The 16,374-nt window shown below is 35.8% G+C and overlaps 1 protein-coding gene across 1 annotated transcript; it reads left to right on the top strand.

Moving 5' to 3' along the window:
* Nucleotides 1-493: 493 nt before the first annotated feature.
* Nucleotides 494-15,952, top strand: LOC120119349 (non-lysosomal glucosylceramidase-like). The gene is made up of 18 exons (XM_039139163.1): nt 494-719; nt 1,809-1,919; nt 2,043-2,099; nt 2,252-2,328; nt 2,410-2,509; nt 2,973-3,046; nt 3,930-4,030; nt 4,111-4,214; nt 4,377-4,430; nt 4,527-4,582; nt 4,666-4,704; nt 11,795-11,936; nt 12,288-12,472; nt 12,689-12,756; nt 12,938-13,010; nt 13,588-13,649; nt 13,796-15,047; nt 15,547-15,952. The coding sequence occupies exons 1-18, from the start codon at nt 639-641 to the stop codon at nt 15,806-15,808; spliced, it is 2,898 nt and encodes a 965-aa protein (XP_038995094.1). The 5' UTR covers nt 494-638; the 3' UTR covers nt 15,809-15,952.
* The last annotated feature ends 422 nt before the right edge of the window (nt 15,953-16,374 follow it).

The following is a 16,374-nucleotide window of genomic DNA, read 5'->3' as shown; positions in this document are numbered from 1 at the left end:
AATAAATATTATATTAAATAATTTAAATATGATATTAATCAATAATGAACACATGAAAAATAATTCGGAATTTATGACGTTAACACCCACCTGGCGTTGTAGGAGAGCTGACAAGGCTCCAAAGTCCAAACGGCTTTTCCTCCATTCCGCTTTTCAAAAACACTTTTAATACAATTATCTATATTTAATTTATTAATTGATTAATTTAAATTAAATAATATAAAAATTTATTATAGAAATGATCTTTTAATTTAATTTATTATATTTATAAAATTAAAATTTAAAATTTTGATATTACTTATATAATCTATTACCTCATTTCAGACTAATTAATTATTGATTTGTTTTTCAAATTTTCATTATCTATTTTATTTTATTTTTCTTAAAGTTTTCTCCTTTTCTTTATATAAGAAAAAGCCGCCATGAATGCTTTCAGCTGCCCTTTTTTTTTTCTCTTCACCAAAATATGAAGTCCCGTATATATTGATCCCGCGATTCTCTGATTTAGCTATTCGTTTTTCTTCCCAAGTTGTTAACATTTCCCCCCTTTTTGGACAGCTTGAGTTTGGAGAGATATAGCTAAAAGGAAGGAAAAGAAAGAGAAAGAGAAAAGAAAATTCGAATTTTGATCAGTCAACATGGTTACTGGAAATATATTTCATCATAGAAAGAATTCATGGCCGCCTGAGGAATATGTCAGCCGTAATACTTTACAATTGGTAAGTTTTTCTGTTTTCTCTTTTTTTTATTTTATTTTATTTTTTACACTGCGTTCCTTTTCTAAGTTGATTTGATTCTGTTTGGCTCCTGAGAATATGTGTAAAAGTGGAGGAAAATACTAATTGTATAAAATTTAAGGAGTAAGGTTCGTTTTTCCACGATATTATTTCTTTCCTAAAGTAATAAGGTTTGAAATTAATTTTATAGAAAAAAATGAAAAGTTTACTAATTTTCTTTATTCCTTTCATTTTATTCAATCATCGCGCATGATTTTGTAGATAGCATAAAAGATGTGCTTTAGTAAATATTTACTTAATAGATATACTTAAAATTAGGAAATTTTACTTTTTCTTGTATTAACCATTAGTGAGAGCTTAATTGCAAGCTTGCATCTCATCAAAATTCACGGGAAAAATCTAATTAGAGTAAGAAGGTTCGCTGCCTTAGATATGATAAGTTGATTTTTGCAGCTTTTGTCTGGTCAAAATCCTGTAATTCTTTAAAAGCAATAGAAAACAGAAATGTGATTAACTCAAAGCCATCATGAAGGTGGATTGGTAGGCAGTTTGATAAATTGATATAAAACGTTTTTTGATCTTAGATATATAATTTGTATTTATATAAATTCATAATTTTAAATAAATAAATTTTGAAGTTTGTGAATTGTTTGTTTTATTTAATAATTTTATAATAAACTACAGGCTAATTGGATCATTAGTCTTACTGAATTGGATTGCTAATGTTCACTGATTGGGATTTTACTTGCCATTTCAAAAAGTGCCGGGAAGATAAGATAGCCATTTCTGATAGCATAAACTTGATGCCTATGTCAGAATATAAGTTTCAACTCTAGAAATGAGGTTGACAATCATTTGAGTCAAATTAATACAATCTTCCAGATATTGCTATTATCTAGTCTGCATTGATATTATTACTAAGAGACAGAGACATTTGTATTCAAGTTTCAGTCTTAAATGGCACATTACCTGCATCTGAACTATTTTATTTGACTTGATAGTTGTGTTTGTATTTCAGTTTAACTCCAAGCTTTTTCTGTATTGATTTGTTGGTTTGGTACTCCTCTATAGTTTGATTTTGACAGTGCTTCCCCACCAAAACATGCATGGAGAAGAAGATTAAACAGCCATGCTAATATTCTTAAAGAATTTAGTGTTACATTTATGGAAGCAATAAAGATGGTAAGTGCGAGAAAATCCTGCTTGACTGGTTCAAGATACAGATTATTTGACTACTGTATAGCAAGAATGCATGATATCTTCTCCTGGTCACCTCTTCAAATTGATCTGGGATTGAAATCTTAGGTGCGATTAGGTATACGTCTATGGTCCTATGTCAGGGAAGAGGCTTCTCATGGAAGGGTAATTCTCTTGTCTAAATCAGTTTGTACTCATTTGGTATTCTTTTCTATTTTCTAGTTTCTAGAAATAGGCTATTGTTTTCCTGGATAACACAGATGCAAGTTGAAGCTCTTCTCTGAGTCTTTTTTATATTATTTTATGATTATGTGTAGAAAGCACCAATTGACCCTTTCACACGAGAAAGTTGTAAGCCATCTGCATCTCAAGGAGTTCCACTGGGAGGAATGGGGTATTTAATATGGCTTAGCTACACTCATATCTCAGTGCTGGAAATTTTTATGTACCCTAATGGTGGCAAATCCTGTTACAGGAGTGGCAGTATATCCAGGGGTTTCAGAGGCGAGTTCAGGCAATGGCAAATTGTTCCTGGAACTTGTAACACTTCACCTGTAATGGCTAATCAATTTTCTGTAAATCTCTGCCCTTCAACTTATTTACTTCTTTGTGGTATATTCTCTATATTAGATTAATTGGTTTATTTCTAGAGAATGATCCAAAACCAAACTATGTACATAAAATAATAATGGTCAACATATGGTTTTAGGAATGTCATTTGAATGTATGATATATGCATTGAACTTGAATTTGTGTTTCAGTAAGACAAATCGACATTTTCATTAAAAGAGCTTTCAAGGCTATATTTGAATTTTATAAGACTATTTTAAATCTAGAACCAACCTGTGTGGTTGCTCTGCACCATTAAATTATTCAATATTATCTTATTAATAGATTTCTGATGCATTTCCAACTTAATTTCTTGAAACACTTATGGCCACCCCCGAGATAATGGATTAAAATAAATCATTGGATGTTAAGAAATGTTAAACCAGGATTTCTTCTTCTTGATGATTTGGTTTATTTCTGAGACTGTAGATATTTATATCTCGTGACGGAGGGAAAAAGAAGTATGCATCTGTTTTGGCTCCAGGACAGCATGAAGGATTAGGGTAAGAAGAAAATCCTGCAAAGCAATAATACACTCACTTCAATAGAAATTTGATATTTGTTCATCTTTTATGAGCTCAAAGAAACAAATATTCATGTTTCTATTAACTGGTTGATATATGAGATTAACCTTGAGCGGGTGTACAACTTTACCTTCTTTGTTGATTATGTCCTTCCTTCATTTCTTTCTTTCTTGTTTAATTCACTTTATCATCATACCAGAGGGCAGTAGATGATACCTATTCAACTAACTCCAAAATTTGCATGTCATTAACTTTAGCGGTTAATATCCTTGATGAGAAGCCAGACTGCAGGCTTCGATAATAGTTAAATTTGAGTACCTCGGGAGATTCAATTGGAACTTGACATCAAATAATACCTGGTTTGATTTCTGTGTCATTACCCTATCATTTTATCTCGCTAACACCAAAAGTTGATTGCTTGGCCATTAATCGACTGAGAAATTGCTTTCAGCTTGCTGCTAATTTATTTCTCAAGCCTGCTGTTTTGATTTCTGAACGTCCTATTTCTTTATAAACTTATCTTGTGAGAAAATGCTAAATACTAGACGGTTGACAAGAAAAAATTTGTGGACCTGGGATTAAGAGTGAAGAGATACACTTTTAGGGGAGAAAGAGAAAGGAGAGGGTGGGAAGTGAGGGGCTGTTAAATTCACCGTTAACTAGGGAGTGTCCTTCATGTGGGCGTATTTGTGTATCTAAAGTGTCTTATTTATTTATTGAAAAGTTACAAAGCTTCCTGCAAACATTCTGGAGCTTGCCTAGATTTGAGAAAAAAATATCTTTCATTCTCTTTCTGAAGTTTGCAAAGGAATTTATTACTACTGTAGAGTGTAAGTGTAATGTTTGTAGTATCCTTTCACAGGAAAACTACTGATGACGGTATTTCATCCTGGGGATGGAATCTGAATGGCCAGCATTCTACATACCATGCTTTGTTTCCTAGAGCATGGACAATATATGATGGTACTATTCTAACTTTCTTTGTTTTGCAAATCTGTTTACTTTCCTTGAATCTTGTTTTGAACAATCTGTTACTTTTTCAGGCGAACCAGATCCCGAACTAAAAGTGTCCTGTCGACAGATATCGCCCTTCATACCGCATAATTATAGGGATAGCAGTCTTCCAACAGCCGTTTTTGTATACACAGTACGTTTATTAAACATCTAATTTCCAGAACTTGGTGACTTGTTACAACCAATTTTTTAAGCCTTGTGCACATATTTATAATTTCGGTAATCTGTTGTTTCTAAGACTATTTCATGGCCTGTTTGTTCACTTCCTATATGGCCATTACTTGATCTAATGCAGTTGGTGAACACTGGAAAAGAAAGGGCAAAAGTCAGCCTACTCTTTACATGGGCGGTAGGTCATTTTCTTTTTCTGAATTTGTCTAATTTTACTCAAATCTATAGTAAGACTGGACCTTGGATGTTCAGTTATCAATGTCTGTTTCTGTAGAATTCAATCGGTGGAATTTCACACTTATCAGGAGAGCATGTCAATGAACCATTCATGTGAGTATCTTTTGTGTTTGTCCTTCCCATTTTAACTTTGCACTTCAGAAATCATGTTAACTTTCTTCCCTTTTATTTGATAGAGGTGAAGATGGAGTTTCTGGCGTACTACTTCATCACAAGCAAGTAATCGAAACCTTGTCTATATATGATGATTGGTTTGCAGTTTTCTTGTGTTAGTTCCTTCCAAAGTCTAGCCCCTCAATAACACACAGACTCCCAAACAATGGGAGCAAAAAGAAATGAAAATTGAGCTATAACAAGACTCAAATAATGGGAACAAAAAGAAATGGAAATAGAGCAAAAGACAACTCACAAATAATGGTAACACAACGAAATGGAAAACGAGCATAAGATTATGCAAGACTTGAATAAATCACCAACGATAATACTAGATAGTATCTTGTGTTAAAATATAGTTGACAACAGTTGACCTTGGGGAGGAATGGAAATCTATAACAAAAACGTATGTTCCCATTGCGACAATTGGTGAATAAAATACATAATTTACTAAAAATATGTCTTCTAGTGGATTTATTTTTACTTCCCTACATATCAGGTTAAGAATTATTTTTATAGATACATTGGTGGTGTAGATTTCTATTTTCATAATATGGTTAAGAAACTCTGTAATCGATATTTTAAAAAACAAAATAAATGAATTAAAAATTTGCCACGTGTATTTAATTAATATTTAAAATAGAATAAATGAGACATGACAATTTTTTAATGTTAGCTTGTAAAATTAAAAATTCTAACTTGATAAGTGGGTATCTTAGTTATATGTTTTTATTTTAGTATCAATTAAGAATGCAAAACAATTTCACGACTAGTGTATCAATAATTATTTATATTTTGAAATATATTAATTAATAGGAAAATGTCTTGGAACTTTAAATGTGCTTCTTGAGTTAAAAAATTCAGTATTGTTGTCGGTATAAAGGGATGATGATCAACTAAATTTGGGCCATACTCTTTACTGGTTAAATGAACATATTTGTGCTGGTAGGTGGGTAGAAATAAAAAGCGCTAAGAGCTAGTCAGTTGTACATTGTGGCACACTGCACGAACCCATTGCTCAAATAATTTTGGATATGAGATATAACATACAATTTTCTCCTGTTAAAAATTGGGAACATTGTTCATTTCTGGGAACTGTCAACGGGAAATTGAAGGAGTATATATATGCCTGTTTATTGTTTTTCTGAAGTTTTGCTGAGAATTCACTAGTCTGCATGGTTTATACAGATGTGAAAAGGCATCAACTATTCAGTTTTTCTTGTCTCATTACGCAATGCTTTGCATGCTATTCTGAAGGCCTTTTTCTTTTAACAAACAAAAATTCTAAGCAGTTGGTATCATATTTGGCAGATCATCTTTTAGCTTATTTTTACTTTATAGCACGAATCTACGTAAAGACAGAAAAACTTGTTCCGAATAAATCGTGTTTATTTCTGCTGAATATGGCTGACTTAAATAGAGTTTACAATGTAACAACTTTACATAAAAAGATGCATAAAATTAGCAACAGAATAAAAATGATTCTATCTAATTAAAAATGATTCTATCTAATAACTAATAGAATAAAAAACTGATTCTATCTAATTAAAAATGATCCTATCTAATAACTAATAGAATAAAAACTGATTCTATCTAATTAAAACTGATCCTATCTAATATTTAATTTAGATATTCTCGACACCCCCCCTCAAGCTGGAGAATAGATATCGATCATTCCCAGCTTGGACAGAAATCCTTCGAACATCGTAGTAAACAGTCCCTTGGTGAGAACATCGACGAGCTGCTCTGATGATGGAACAAACGGTATGCAAATATCGCCATTTTCCAGCCTCTCCTTGATGAAATGTCGATCTATTTCGACATGTTTGGTCCTGTCATGCTGTACAAGATTCTGAGCAATATTGATTGCCGATTTGTTGTCGCAATACAACTTCATCGGTTTATCTCCTTCAACCTTCAGCTCCTCCAAGATCCTCCTAAGCCATAACAACTCACATACTCCTTGCGCCATGGCTCTGAACTCGGCCTCCGCACTGCTTCTAGAGACAACTGGTTGTTTCTTACTCCTCCAAGTAACTAAGTTGCCCCAGTCAAAGGAGCAATAACCGGTAGTAGATCTTCTGTCTGTAGAACTTCCGCCCCAATCAGCATCAGTGAAGATCTCCACTCTTCGACTTCCATTCTTCGAAAACATGATTCCTTTACCAGGACTCCCTTTCAAGTAATGAAGAATCCGGTAAACAGCCTTGGAGTGTTTTTCTGAGGGACAATGCATAAACTAACTAACCAAGCTCACAACAAATGCAATATCTGGTCTCGTATGAGCCAAATAAATCAGTTTCCCCACCAGCTTCTGATATCGATTCTTGTCCACAAGCTCAGCACCATCTTCTTTTTCGAGTTTTTGATTCGGATCAATAGGAGTCGCCACTGGTTTATATCCGAGTAATCCGGTCTCTTTCAAGATATCGAGGACATATTTCATTTGCGAGATAATTATACCTTTTGAGGATCTAGCCACCTCCATTCCAAGGAAATATTTGAGTTGTCCTAGATCCTTGACTTCAAACTGGTTGGATAAGAAGTTCTTCAACGACTCCAACTCTACTGTGTCATCTCCTGTCATAACAATGTCATCTACATACACAATTAAAATAGCAATTTTACCATTATTGTGTTTGTAGAACATAGTATGATCAGAATGGGCCTGAGTATAACCATGTTGTTTCACAGCTCTCGTGAATCTCTCGAACCAGGCTCTCGGAGATTGTTTCAATCCATAAATGGATTTCTTTAGCTTGCAGACCCTGCCATCCTTCTTCAATTCATCAAAGCCTGGAGGAACTTCCATAAACACCTCTTCCTCTAGCTCACCGTTTAGGAACGCATTCTTCACATCAAACTATCTGAGAGTCCAATCCAGATTGGCGGCTAGTGAGAGTAGGACACGTACGGTGTTTAGTTTGGCCACAGGTGCGAAGGTCTCCTCGTAGTCAAGGCCGTATGTCTAAGTGAAGCCTCGTGCTACGAGTCTTGCCTTGTATCTCTCGACCGAGCCATCTGCATGGCATTTGATGGTGAACACCCACTTGCTGCCTACAGATCGTTTCCCCTCAGGTAAAGGAGTTAGATCCCACGTGTCATTCTTCTTCAGGCCTTTAACTCCTCAAAAACTGCCTCTCTCCATCTCGGAACTTCTAGAGCTTCATGTATCGACTTAGGTAGTGCATCATCCATAATCCTGGTGGAAAAAGCTTTGAAATCTGGAGAGAGTTTATTATAAGTAAGAAATTGGATATTGGATGTTTTGTGGTACATGATCTAACACCTTTGCGCAAGGCTATGGGTTCAAAGAATTCTGTAGAAGGCTCTAAATTTGGAGAAGAAATAGAAAGAGAAGTCGTACCTTGGACCATAGTCGAGTCCGATGGTTGGCATACCTTAGGGGCCGGTGGAACATTACTTGGTCGAGTCATCCGTCTAGAATAAACACGAAGTTCAGTAGGTGGTTCCAAGTTGGTTTCTACCTGAGTCTCACGAGGTTGTGAATTTATAGGTTGTGAAATCCTAGGATTAGTTACGGAAATATGAATTGGTTCCACTGAGCTATTTACAACCGATTTTGGCAAGGATGTTTGTTCCCAAAAACTCATTTCAGAGTCATTCTCCCCCGGAAGAGAGTTTTTGTCAAAAAAAGGTTGTTTTTCAAAAACGTGACATCCATACTCACATAATACTTCCCAGATTTAGGATCAAAGCATTTATACCCTTTTGTGTTGGTGAAAAACCTAGAAATATGCATTTATGTGCTCGGGGATCGAGTTTTCCTCTATTTTGGCCGTGTATATGAACAAAAGCAATGCAACCAAAAATTTTAGGTGTTAAATCAGTGAAAGATCTATTTTCAGGAAACATATTCTTTAGAGCTTGCAAAGGAGTAATCTAATTAAGAACTCTTGTAGGCATTCGATTTATCAAATAAGACGCTGTTAAGAGTGCTTCATTCCAAAAACGATTAGGAACATTCATAGCAAACAGTAAAGCCCTAGTCACCTCTAATAAATGCCTATTTTTCTTTTAGCAACTCCATTTGTTGGGGAGTATCAACGCAAGAACTGTGATGAATAATTCCTTTTTGTGTCAAAAAATCACCTAAGATTGCATTAAAATATTCTCGACCATTATCGGTTCTAAGAACTTGAATATTTGCTTGAAACTGAGTATTGATCAGTGAGTGAAAATTTTTGAAAACACTTGCTGCCTATGATTTTTCTTTTAGTAAATAAATCCACGTGACTCTAGTGTGATCATCAATGAATGTGATGAACCATCTAGATCCTGAGGCTGTTTTACTCGTGAAGGGCCCAAATATCACTATGCACAAGAGAAAAAGGTTTTGATGGCATATACTTTAAAGATGGATAAACAGATCTATGATGTTTTGCCAATTCACAAGCTTCACACTGAAAAGAAAAACCGTCCTTTTTTTAAAAAGATTTGGAAACAAATATTTCAAGTAATTAAAACTAGGATGGCCTAACCTATAATGCCACAACATTATTTCATTCTCACAAGACAAGGTAGTAAAGCATCGGTTTCTGAACTTGTTTATCTGAAGGATTGTCCGTGACCAAGTGATAGAGTCCATCAACCTCCTTAGCATTGCCAATCATCTTCTCCGAACAAGGGTCCTGAAATTCAAATCCAGCAAATGTTATTGTAGCAATGCATTTGCAATCATGAATAATACGATTAACAGAGATGAGATTGCAAGAGAGCTTTGGGACATGTAGGACATTTAGTAATGTGAGATGGAGAAATAATGATAGAGCCTTTTCCAGCTATAGAGGTTAGGGAGCCATCAGCAATTTTTACCTTCAGATTACCAGATAAAGGAAAATAAGATGAGAATATGGAGGAATTACGGTCATGTGATCTGTTGCCCCTGAATCTATGATCCAAGGGTTTGATTTAGAACCGGCTATGAAAGCTGTAGGATATGTACCTTTCTGGGCTAATGATGAAGAGGCAATATAAGATGATGGGTTAGGAGTGTTGGATATGGAATGAGAACTCATTAGTTGATACAATTGCTCTAGCTGTTCTTTGCTGAAGGCAGACAGTTCTGAGGCAGGTTTCGGCTCTTCAGAAGCATCTTCAGATGAGGCATGGAATCCCTTTGCATTACGAGAATTTCGATTGGCTGAAAAATTCTCGGCTGGCTTCCCGTGTAGCTTCCAACACTTGGCTTTAGTGTGTCCCGGCTTGTTGCAGTGCTCGCAGATTGGCTGATCTCTGTCGTTCCGACGATCGTTGCGACGTGGTGGCTGACCCGAGAACAAGGCAGAAGACTCGGTGGGATTTGGTGAGTGGCCTCCAAGCATGACTGTCCGCCGGCTCTCCTCTCGTCTGACTTCGGAGAAGACTTCTCTTGTGCTTGGTAGTGGTTCATGACCAAGAATGCGCCCTCTGACTTCATCCAATTCCTTGTTAAGGCCGACAAGGAATTCGAAGACGCGTTCTTTTTCCACCATCTTCTGGAATAGAGCCATGTCCTTAGCACAACTCCATTCGTAGTCGCTGAACATGTCAACCTCTTGCCACAAGGTCTTGAGTTCAGTGTAGTATTGAGTGACAGTTTTTTCTCCTTGTTTTAGCCTCCATAACCGAGTTTTTAGTTCAAACCATTGTCTTGTGTTCCCGAGATCAGAATGGTCTCGTTCACAGCATTCCAAATGTCATGAGCAGTAGGTAGGAAGAGATAAGTTCTCCCTACACTCGGATCCATGGAATTTATGAACCAAGACATAATCATCGAGTTTTCTGCCTCCCATCTTTCAGATTCTTCATCTTCTTCGGCAGGTTTCGTAGTGGTACCTGAGAGATAGCCGAATTTTCCACGGCCACGAATAAACAGTTTCACAGATTGTGACCACTGTAAGAAATTATTTCCATTCAACTTGTGAGAAGTGATGGATATGTTTAGGTTGATTGAAGGTGAGCGAGTAGAACTCATAGAGTCGATACCAGATGTATCATCGTAGGGTTTGGCCATTTTGGCTCTGACACCATAAAGACGGAAAAACTTGTTCCGAATAAATCGTGTTTATTTCTGCTGAATATGGATGACTTAAATAGAGTTTACAATGTAACAACTTTACATATAAAGATGCATAAAATTAGCAACAAAATAAAAATGATTCTATCTAATTAAAAATGATCCTATCTAATAACTAATAGAATAAAAAACTGATTCTATCTAATTAAAAATGATCCTATCTAATAACTAATAGAATAAAAACTGATTCTATCTAATTAAAACTGATCCTATCTAATATTTAATTTAGATATTCTCGACACTACGACTAGATTATTCTGAAGGATTCCTTGTGAATATTCTTACCATCGCTCCTGAAACATCTTGTTTTCCTTCTCACAATACTGCCCTGAACCATAATCTTTAGATGACATTTTTTTTGACATCATCTTTAGATGACATTAAAATATCATAAGACAAGACTTTTAGCATACTTAACTCCATTTTTGTCAAGTTTTCATTCCTATCTGAGGAAATATTATAGCATATAAACTTCATGTTTTTAACTTTTTCATGTCAATGCCACGCCATCTAGGATAATGAAACTAATTATGTTTGATGAAACGGTATTATGCCATGTGTTATATAATTGGTCAATGGTATTGTCATTCTGAGTTGACAATGTTGGGGCGGAGTCGATGACTTTTGTAAACAAAATTGTCTGTACGACACTGCTCCTATTTAAAGTATAGGAATCTGTTGCACATTAACATGTATTCTAAAATATTGGAAATTACTAGAGAAGGAAAAGGAAAAGAAGAAATAGGATTTTCGAAAAAAAAATAGCTTGATTATTCTCTCAAGCTTGTTCAGTATTTATACTAAGTGAAAGAGTATTCAATAAAGAAATAACTCAATGTTGACCCTAATTTAATACAAAATATAACTATTATAATTCCTAAAGTATACCCTAAAATAAAGCAGTAGATATTAACATATATTTTAACTGTATCACATGAACCATCTCTCGATTATCTCCTTCTTTGTTGGTATCTTCCTTTGATGCTTAATATATGTGCATAAATAATTTGTATATATTGCTTACATATTTATTAGATTTCAGATGTTTCTAAGAATTGTGAGCCGTTTCACAGGACTGCTAAGGGGAACCCTCCTGTTACTTTTGCGGTTGCTGCTTCTGAAACACAGAATGTCAATGTAACAGTTCTACCCTGTTTTGGTCTTACTGAAGGAAGCTTTGTAACAGCAAACAAGATGTGGGGCAAAATGATGGAGGTAATGATTTTGTGTAAAAGGCTGTCTGCTTTTCTTTTCATTTCATCAATTTCTTATCTGTAAATTTATTTATGGAATTCAGTGGCCTTGGATGCTTATCCCCAATTTAAAAAATAAAAATCTTGCTTCATAGTTTTTGAATAGAATCACTTCACTCTTTTTTATTTTCCGCCCATTACGGCTATTCTATGCTGTAGTTCCAACTTCTCATTTTTCGATAAGTACCCTTGTCCTACATTTGTGCCTGAGACTTGGATATAGGGATACGAACTCTTAGGGTCCTCCAAATACATGAAAAAATTAAGCATTTGTTGACCATCTGATAATTAAATTGCTTTTTACTATATGAAGGATGGACAATTTGATCGTGAAAATTTCAATTGTGGACCAAGCATGCCTTCATCACCTGGAGAGGCACTTTGTGCTGCAGTTTCAGCTTCTGCCTGGGTGGAACCCCATGGAAAATGCACCATTGCATTTGCTCTCGCTTGGTCTTCTCCAAAAATAAAATTTTTAAAAGGGAGCTCATACCATCGGTATATATCCTTTCCCCTTCATACATTAGTGCATGCTCATTATCTGTTTGCTGTGTTCAACACAGACGATGTTTCTTGTGAAAGATAGCTAATATGTGATAGATATAGTGGTCGTCTGATGTTTTAAATTTAGTCATGTTTGTGCTCAGTGGCAATTTTAAGTGTCAGTCATGTTACACTTTGGTAATTATCTCTTAAACTTTTTCCTTCTCACAGGAGATACACAAAATTCTATGGCACGTCTGAAAGGGCAGCTCAGGGCTTGGTTCATGATGCACTGACAAGTATGGATCTGGTTTGAATATCTTTTCATTGTCATGCATTATTCTTTTTTACAAATCATTGTTGGAATCATGCTTTCCATAATATATTTCTGTTTTTCTTTTCATAAGGTTTTTAGTGACACTAAATTTCTATCAACTTCATATTCGTACCTAAGACCTATAGTATTCTGATTTTTCATAGATTACAAGTGTTGGGAAGAAGAGATTGAGAAATGGCAAAGCCCTATCCTCAATGACAGAAGGCTGCCAGAATGGTAACATGCAGTGCATCCTTTTATTTTTCACATCAACCTTATCTTTCCTTCCATTATTTTACTTTATTGTTTGTCCATCAAGGATGAATTATGGAATGCAAAAAAACTTCCTTCTTGCTTATATGGAAACTAGACTTTCGGAGAAGGGTGTGTGCATTGCATGTAATACTTATTGTAAATGGATTATATAATTCCTTCTGTTGCCAATGCTATGCTGGTGGTAAAATAGAGCAGTAAAAATTATTCATGAACGCAAGTTTCTTTATCCCTATTTTTTAGAGAGAAAGTGAATGAAAGAAATTGAGAGGTGGAAGAGGAGGTAAAGGTGTAACCATTGAAGATCATTCATCTCTAACTCTCTCTTGGGGTTTTCTGTGCTGTAGTCAAATTGATTTAGTCTTTGAAGCATCATAATCGTTTTTCTGCAGATTCTGTCTCTGAGAACACAGCATTTATTGTTTTCTTTATCTGATATTGTCATTTGATTTTTATGGGCACGAGAGAGGGGGAAGTGTGTTTAGTCACAAACATATCTTCATTTATCATGTTAGTTAGCTAATCTGTCTTTTATTTGCAGGTACAAATTCACACTTTTTAATGAGCTCTACTTTTTGGTTGCTGGTGGAACAGTTTGGATAGGTACACATACTAATTTCTTAGTCCTTTGCTTGTTGATTTAGCTTATATTAATTTTAGCCTGCTGTAACTTGTCTCTTGTGTACCTGAAAAAACCTATAACATCCTCTTGGTCAGTAAAGCTGGATAACTATTGAAACACTTTGCAGATTCTTCCTTGCCATCTTCAGATGTTAAAAAGGATAAAGATCCACCATTGAAAGTAGAAAGCAAAGATGTAGAAGTAACTGAAGCTGAAATGAATTGTAGGCATAGTACAGTGTTTGAACATACCAGTATCACTGGCAGTAATGGTTCTGTGGGTGTCGAGTTAAAACAGACTACTCCTCGGAAAAAAAGAACCAGCAGGCAGTTTTCACATCACTTGAAATCGCAGGATCAAACTGATGGCGATGAAGATGTTGGTCGGTTCCTGTACTTGGAAGGAGTTGAATATATCATGTGGTGCACTTATGATGTGCACTTCTATGCATCGTTTGCCCTTCTTGAGCTTTTTCCCAAGATTGAACTCAATATTCAACGTGACTTCGCCAAAGCTGTTTTATCCGAGGATGGAAGGAAAGTGAAGTTTCTCGCAGAGGGTAACTATGGAATTCGTAAGGTTAGAGGAGCTGTTCCTCATGATCTAGGGACTCATGATCCTTGGAATGAAATGAATGCATATAACATACATGATACAAGCAAATGGAAGGATCTGAATTCCAAGTTTGTGCTTCAAGTGTACAGAGATTTTGCTGCCACGGGGGATATGGCATTTGGAATTGAAGTTTGGCCTGCTGTACGCACTGCGATGGAATACATGGAACAATTTGATAGAGATGATGATGGCCTCATTGAAAATGATGGATTTCCTGATCAGACATATGATGCATGGACTGTTCATGGTGTAAGTGCTTACTGTGGTTGTTTATGGCTTGCTGCGCTCCAGTCTGCTGCTGCAATGGCCCAGCAGGTAGGTGACAAGTTCTTTGCCGAAACGTGCAAAAGTAAATTTTTTAGTGCAAAATCAGCATTTGAAAAGAAACTTTGGAATGGATCTTATTTCAATTATGACTGTGGGTCAAGTAGTTATAGTAAGTCTATACAAGCAGACCAACTGGCAGGGCAATGGTACACATTATCTTCAGGTTTGGCACCACTGTTTGATGAGTTCAAAACAAGAAATTCTCTTCAGAAAATATATGATTTCAATGTGATGAAAGTTAAAGGAGGCAGGATGGGTGCCGTAAACGGAATGCATCCCAACGGAAAGGTCGATGAATCCTGTATGCAGTCACGGGAAATATGGACCGGTGTTACCTATGCTGTGGCAGCAAATATGCTTCTGGCTGGAATGGAGGAAGAAGCATTCACTACAGCTGAAGGTATTTTCATTGCTGGATGGTCAGAAGAGGGCTTTGGGTAAGTGTTTAACATGATTTTAAATCTCTCTATTTATGCAAAAGAACAAATGAAAATCGATTTCATGACATTAGAAACAGTGGTTTACATAGTTCTACGATCTTGCGTCGTGTGAGGAAAGATAAAAACTATCCTTCTCAAGTGACCAATGCTTGACAGATGGCTCATCTGGGATATCTAAATTCCTGATGATAGGAAATGTTTTCGAGATTGTCCAGTGATCACTGTTGATAAGGTTTTGAACAATGATTAGAATGATATTCTAACCGAAGAATGTTTTTTATGTTAAATCTTCTATAATTCTATCGTGGTTTCACAATTAGAGCGAAACAGATACACTGACCTCAATACCAGTTCAAAATTTGAGCATCTTAGTACATAACCGTCGACTCCAATACCAACTAGAAATTTGAGGATCAATTTTCTTCCTATGTTTTTTTGTGCTGAGACTTCTGCTTAATTTGTTTGCGGTGTGATATCCGATTTCTTTTGCAAATAGATACTGGTTCCAGACTCCGGAGGGGTGGACGGTCGATGGGCATTTCCGATCTCTTATATATATGAGGCCTCTCGCAATATGGAGTATGCAATGGGCACTATCTATACCTAAAGCAATTCTTGAGGCCCCTAAAGTAAATATGATGGACAGAATCCTCATTTCTCCAGCAACATTTTCATTGTCTCTCCCCGAAACAAGAGTGAGAGAAATTGCAAACAAAGCAGGGTGCTTCGGAAATTCTGCCATGCAATGTACGTGCTGATCATCACACTCAAGTATGTATGTCTTAATGTATAAAAAGAAAATGTTGGGTGTGTTTGCTTGGTTTTTAACTCTTTTCAGGGAAATTACAAGCTATGCTGCAAAAATGAATATAGAGTTTGATTCTGAGTAGATATTTCTACCCTATTCAGGGTATGGTTGTGTCATATGAGATATGTTAGTTTTTGTATATTAGATCATTCATGTAAGAAAGTTAAATTGATAGCTAAAATTAAAATGGAGATGGAGAGTGGGGTAATGGACATTGGACAAGACCTTGTTGCAGGTTTTTCTTGTAAAGTTTAAATCACACAATTTTATCGATTTAGTTGCATCATTGGTGGTGCAATTTGATGTGCACTGGTCAGTGCATTCCTGTAAACCCAATTATAAGGTTCACGTTAGGCAGCAATCCCTACTCTGTATCAGCTTGATACTTGCATGTATTAATATAGGGCAAGAACTAGATGATAGAAACTATGTTTGTAGCCGCCACGTATTTCCTTTAAAAGTATGCAAGCCCTTCAAAACCAAGCAAAACTTTCAGACACTTGGACTTTAAATTTA

This window comes from Hibiscus syriacus, unplaced genomic scaffold, assembly GCF_006381635.1.
Source record: "Hibiscus syriacus cultivar Baekdansim isolate YM2019G1 unplaced genomic scaffold, ASM638163v2 tig00110332_pilon, whole genome shotgun sequence".
NCBI classification, from domain to species: domain Eukaryota; kingdom Viridiplantae; phylum Streptophyta; class Magnoliopsida; order Malvales; family Malvaceae; genus Hibiscus; species Hibiscus syriacus.
Note: the sequence above shows the minus strand (reverse complement) of the source record. Positions and strands in the feature narration are given on the sequence as shown.

Coding starts and splice junctions, on each gene's coding strand:
- LOC120119349 (XM_039139163.1), top strand. CDS start 639: ATGGTTACTGGAAATATATTTCATCATAGAAAGAATTCATGGCCGCCT. Junction 2,329..2,409: donor GTTCCACTGGGAGGAATGGG/GTATTTAATATG, acceptor ATCCTGTTACAG/GAGTGGCAGTATATCCAGGG. Junction 4,031..4,110: donor AGCATGGACAATATATGATG/GTACTATTCTAA, acceptor TTACTTTTTCAG/GCGAACCAGATCCCGAACTA.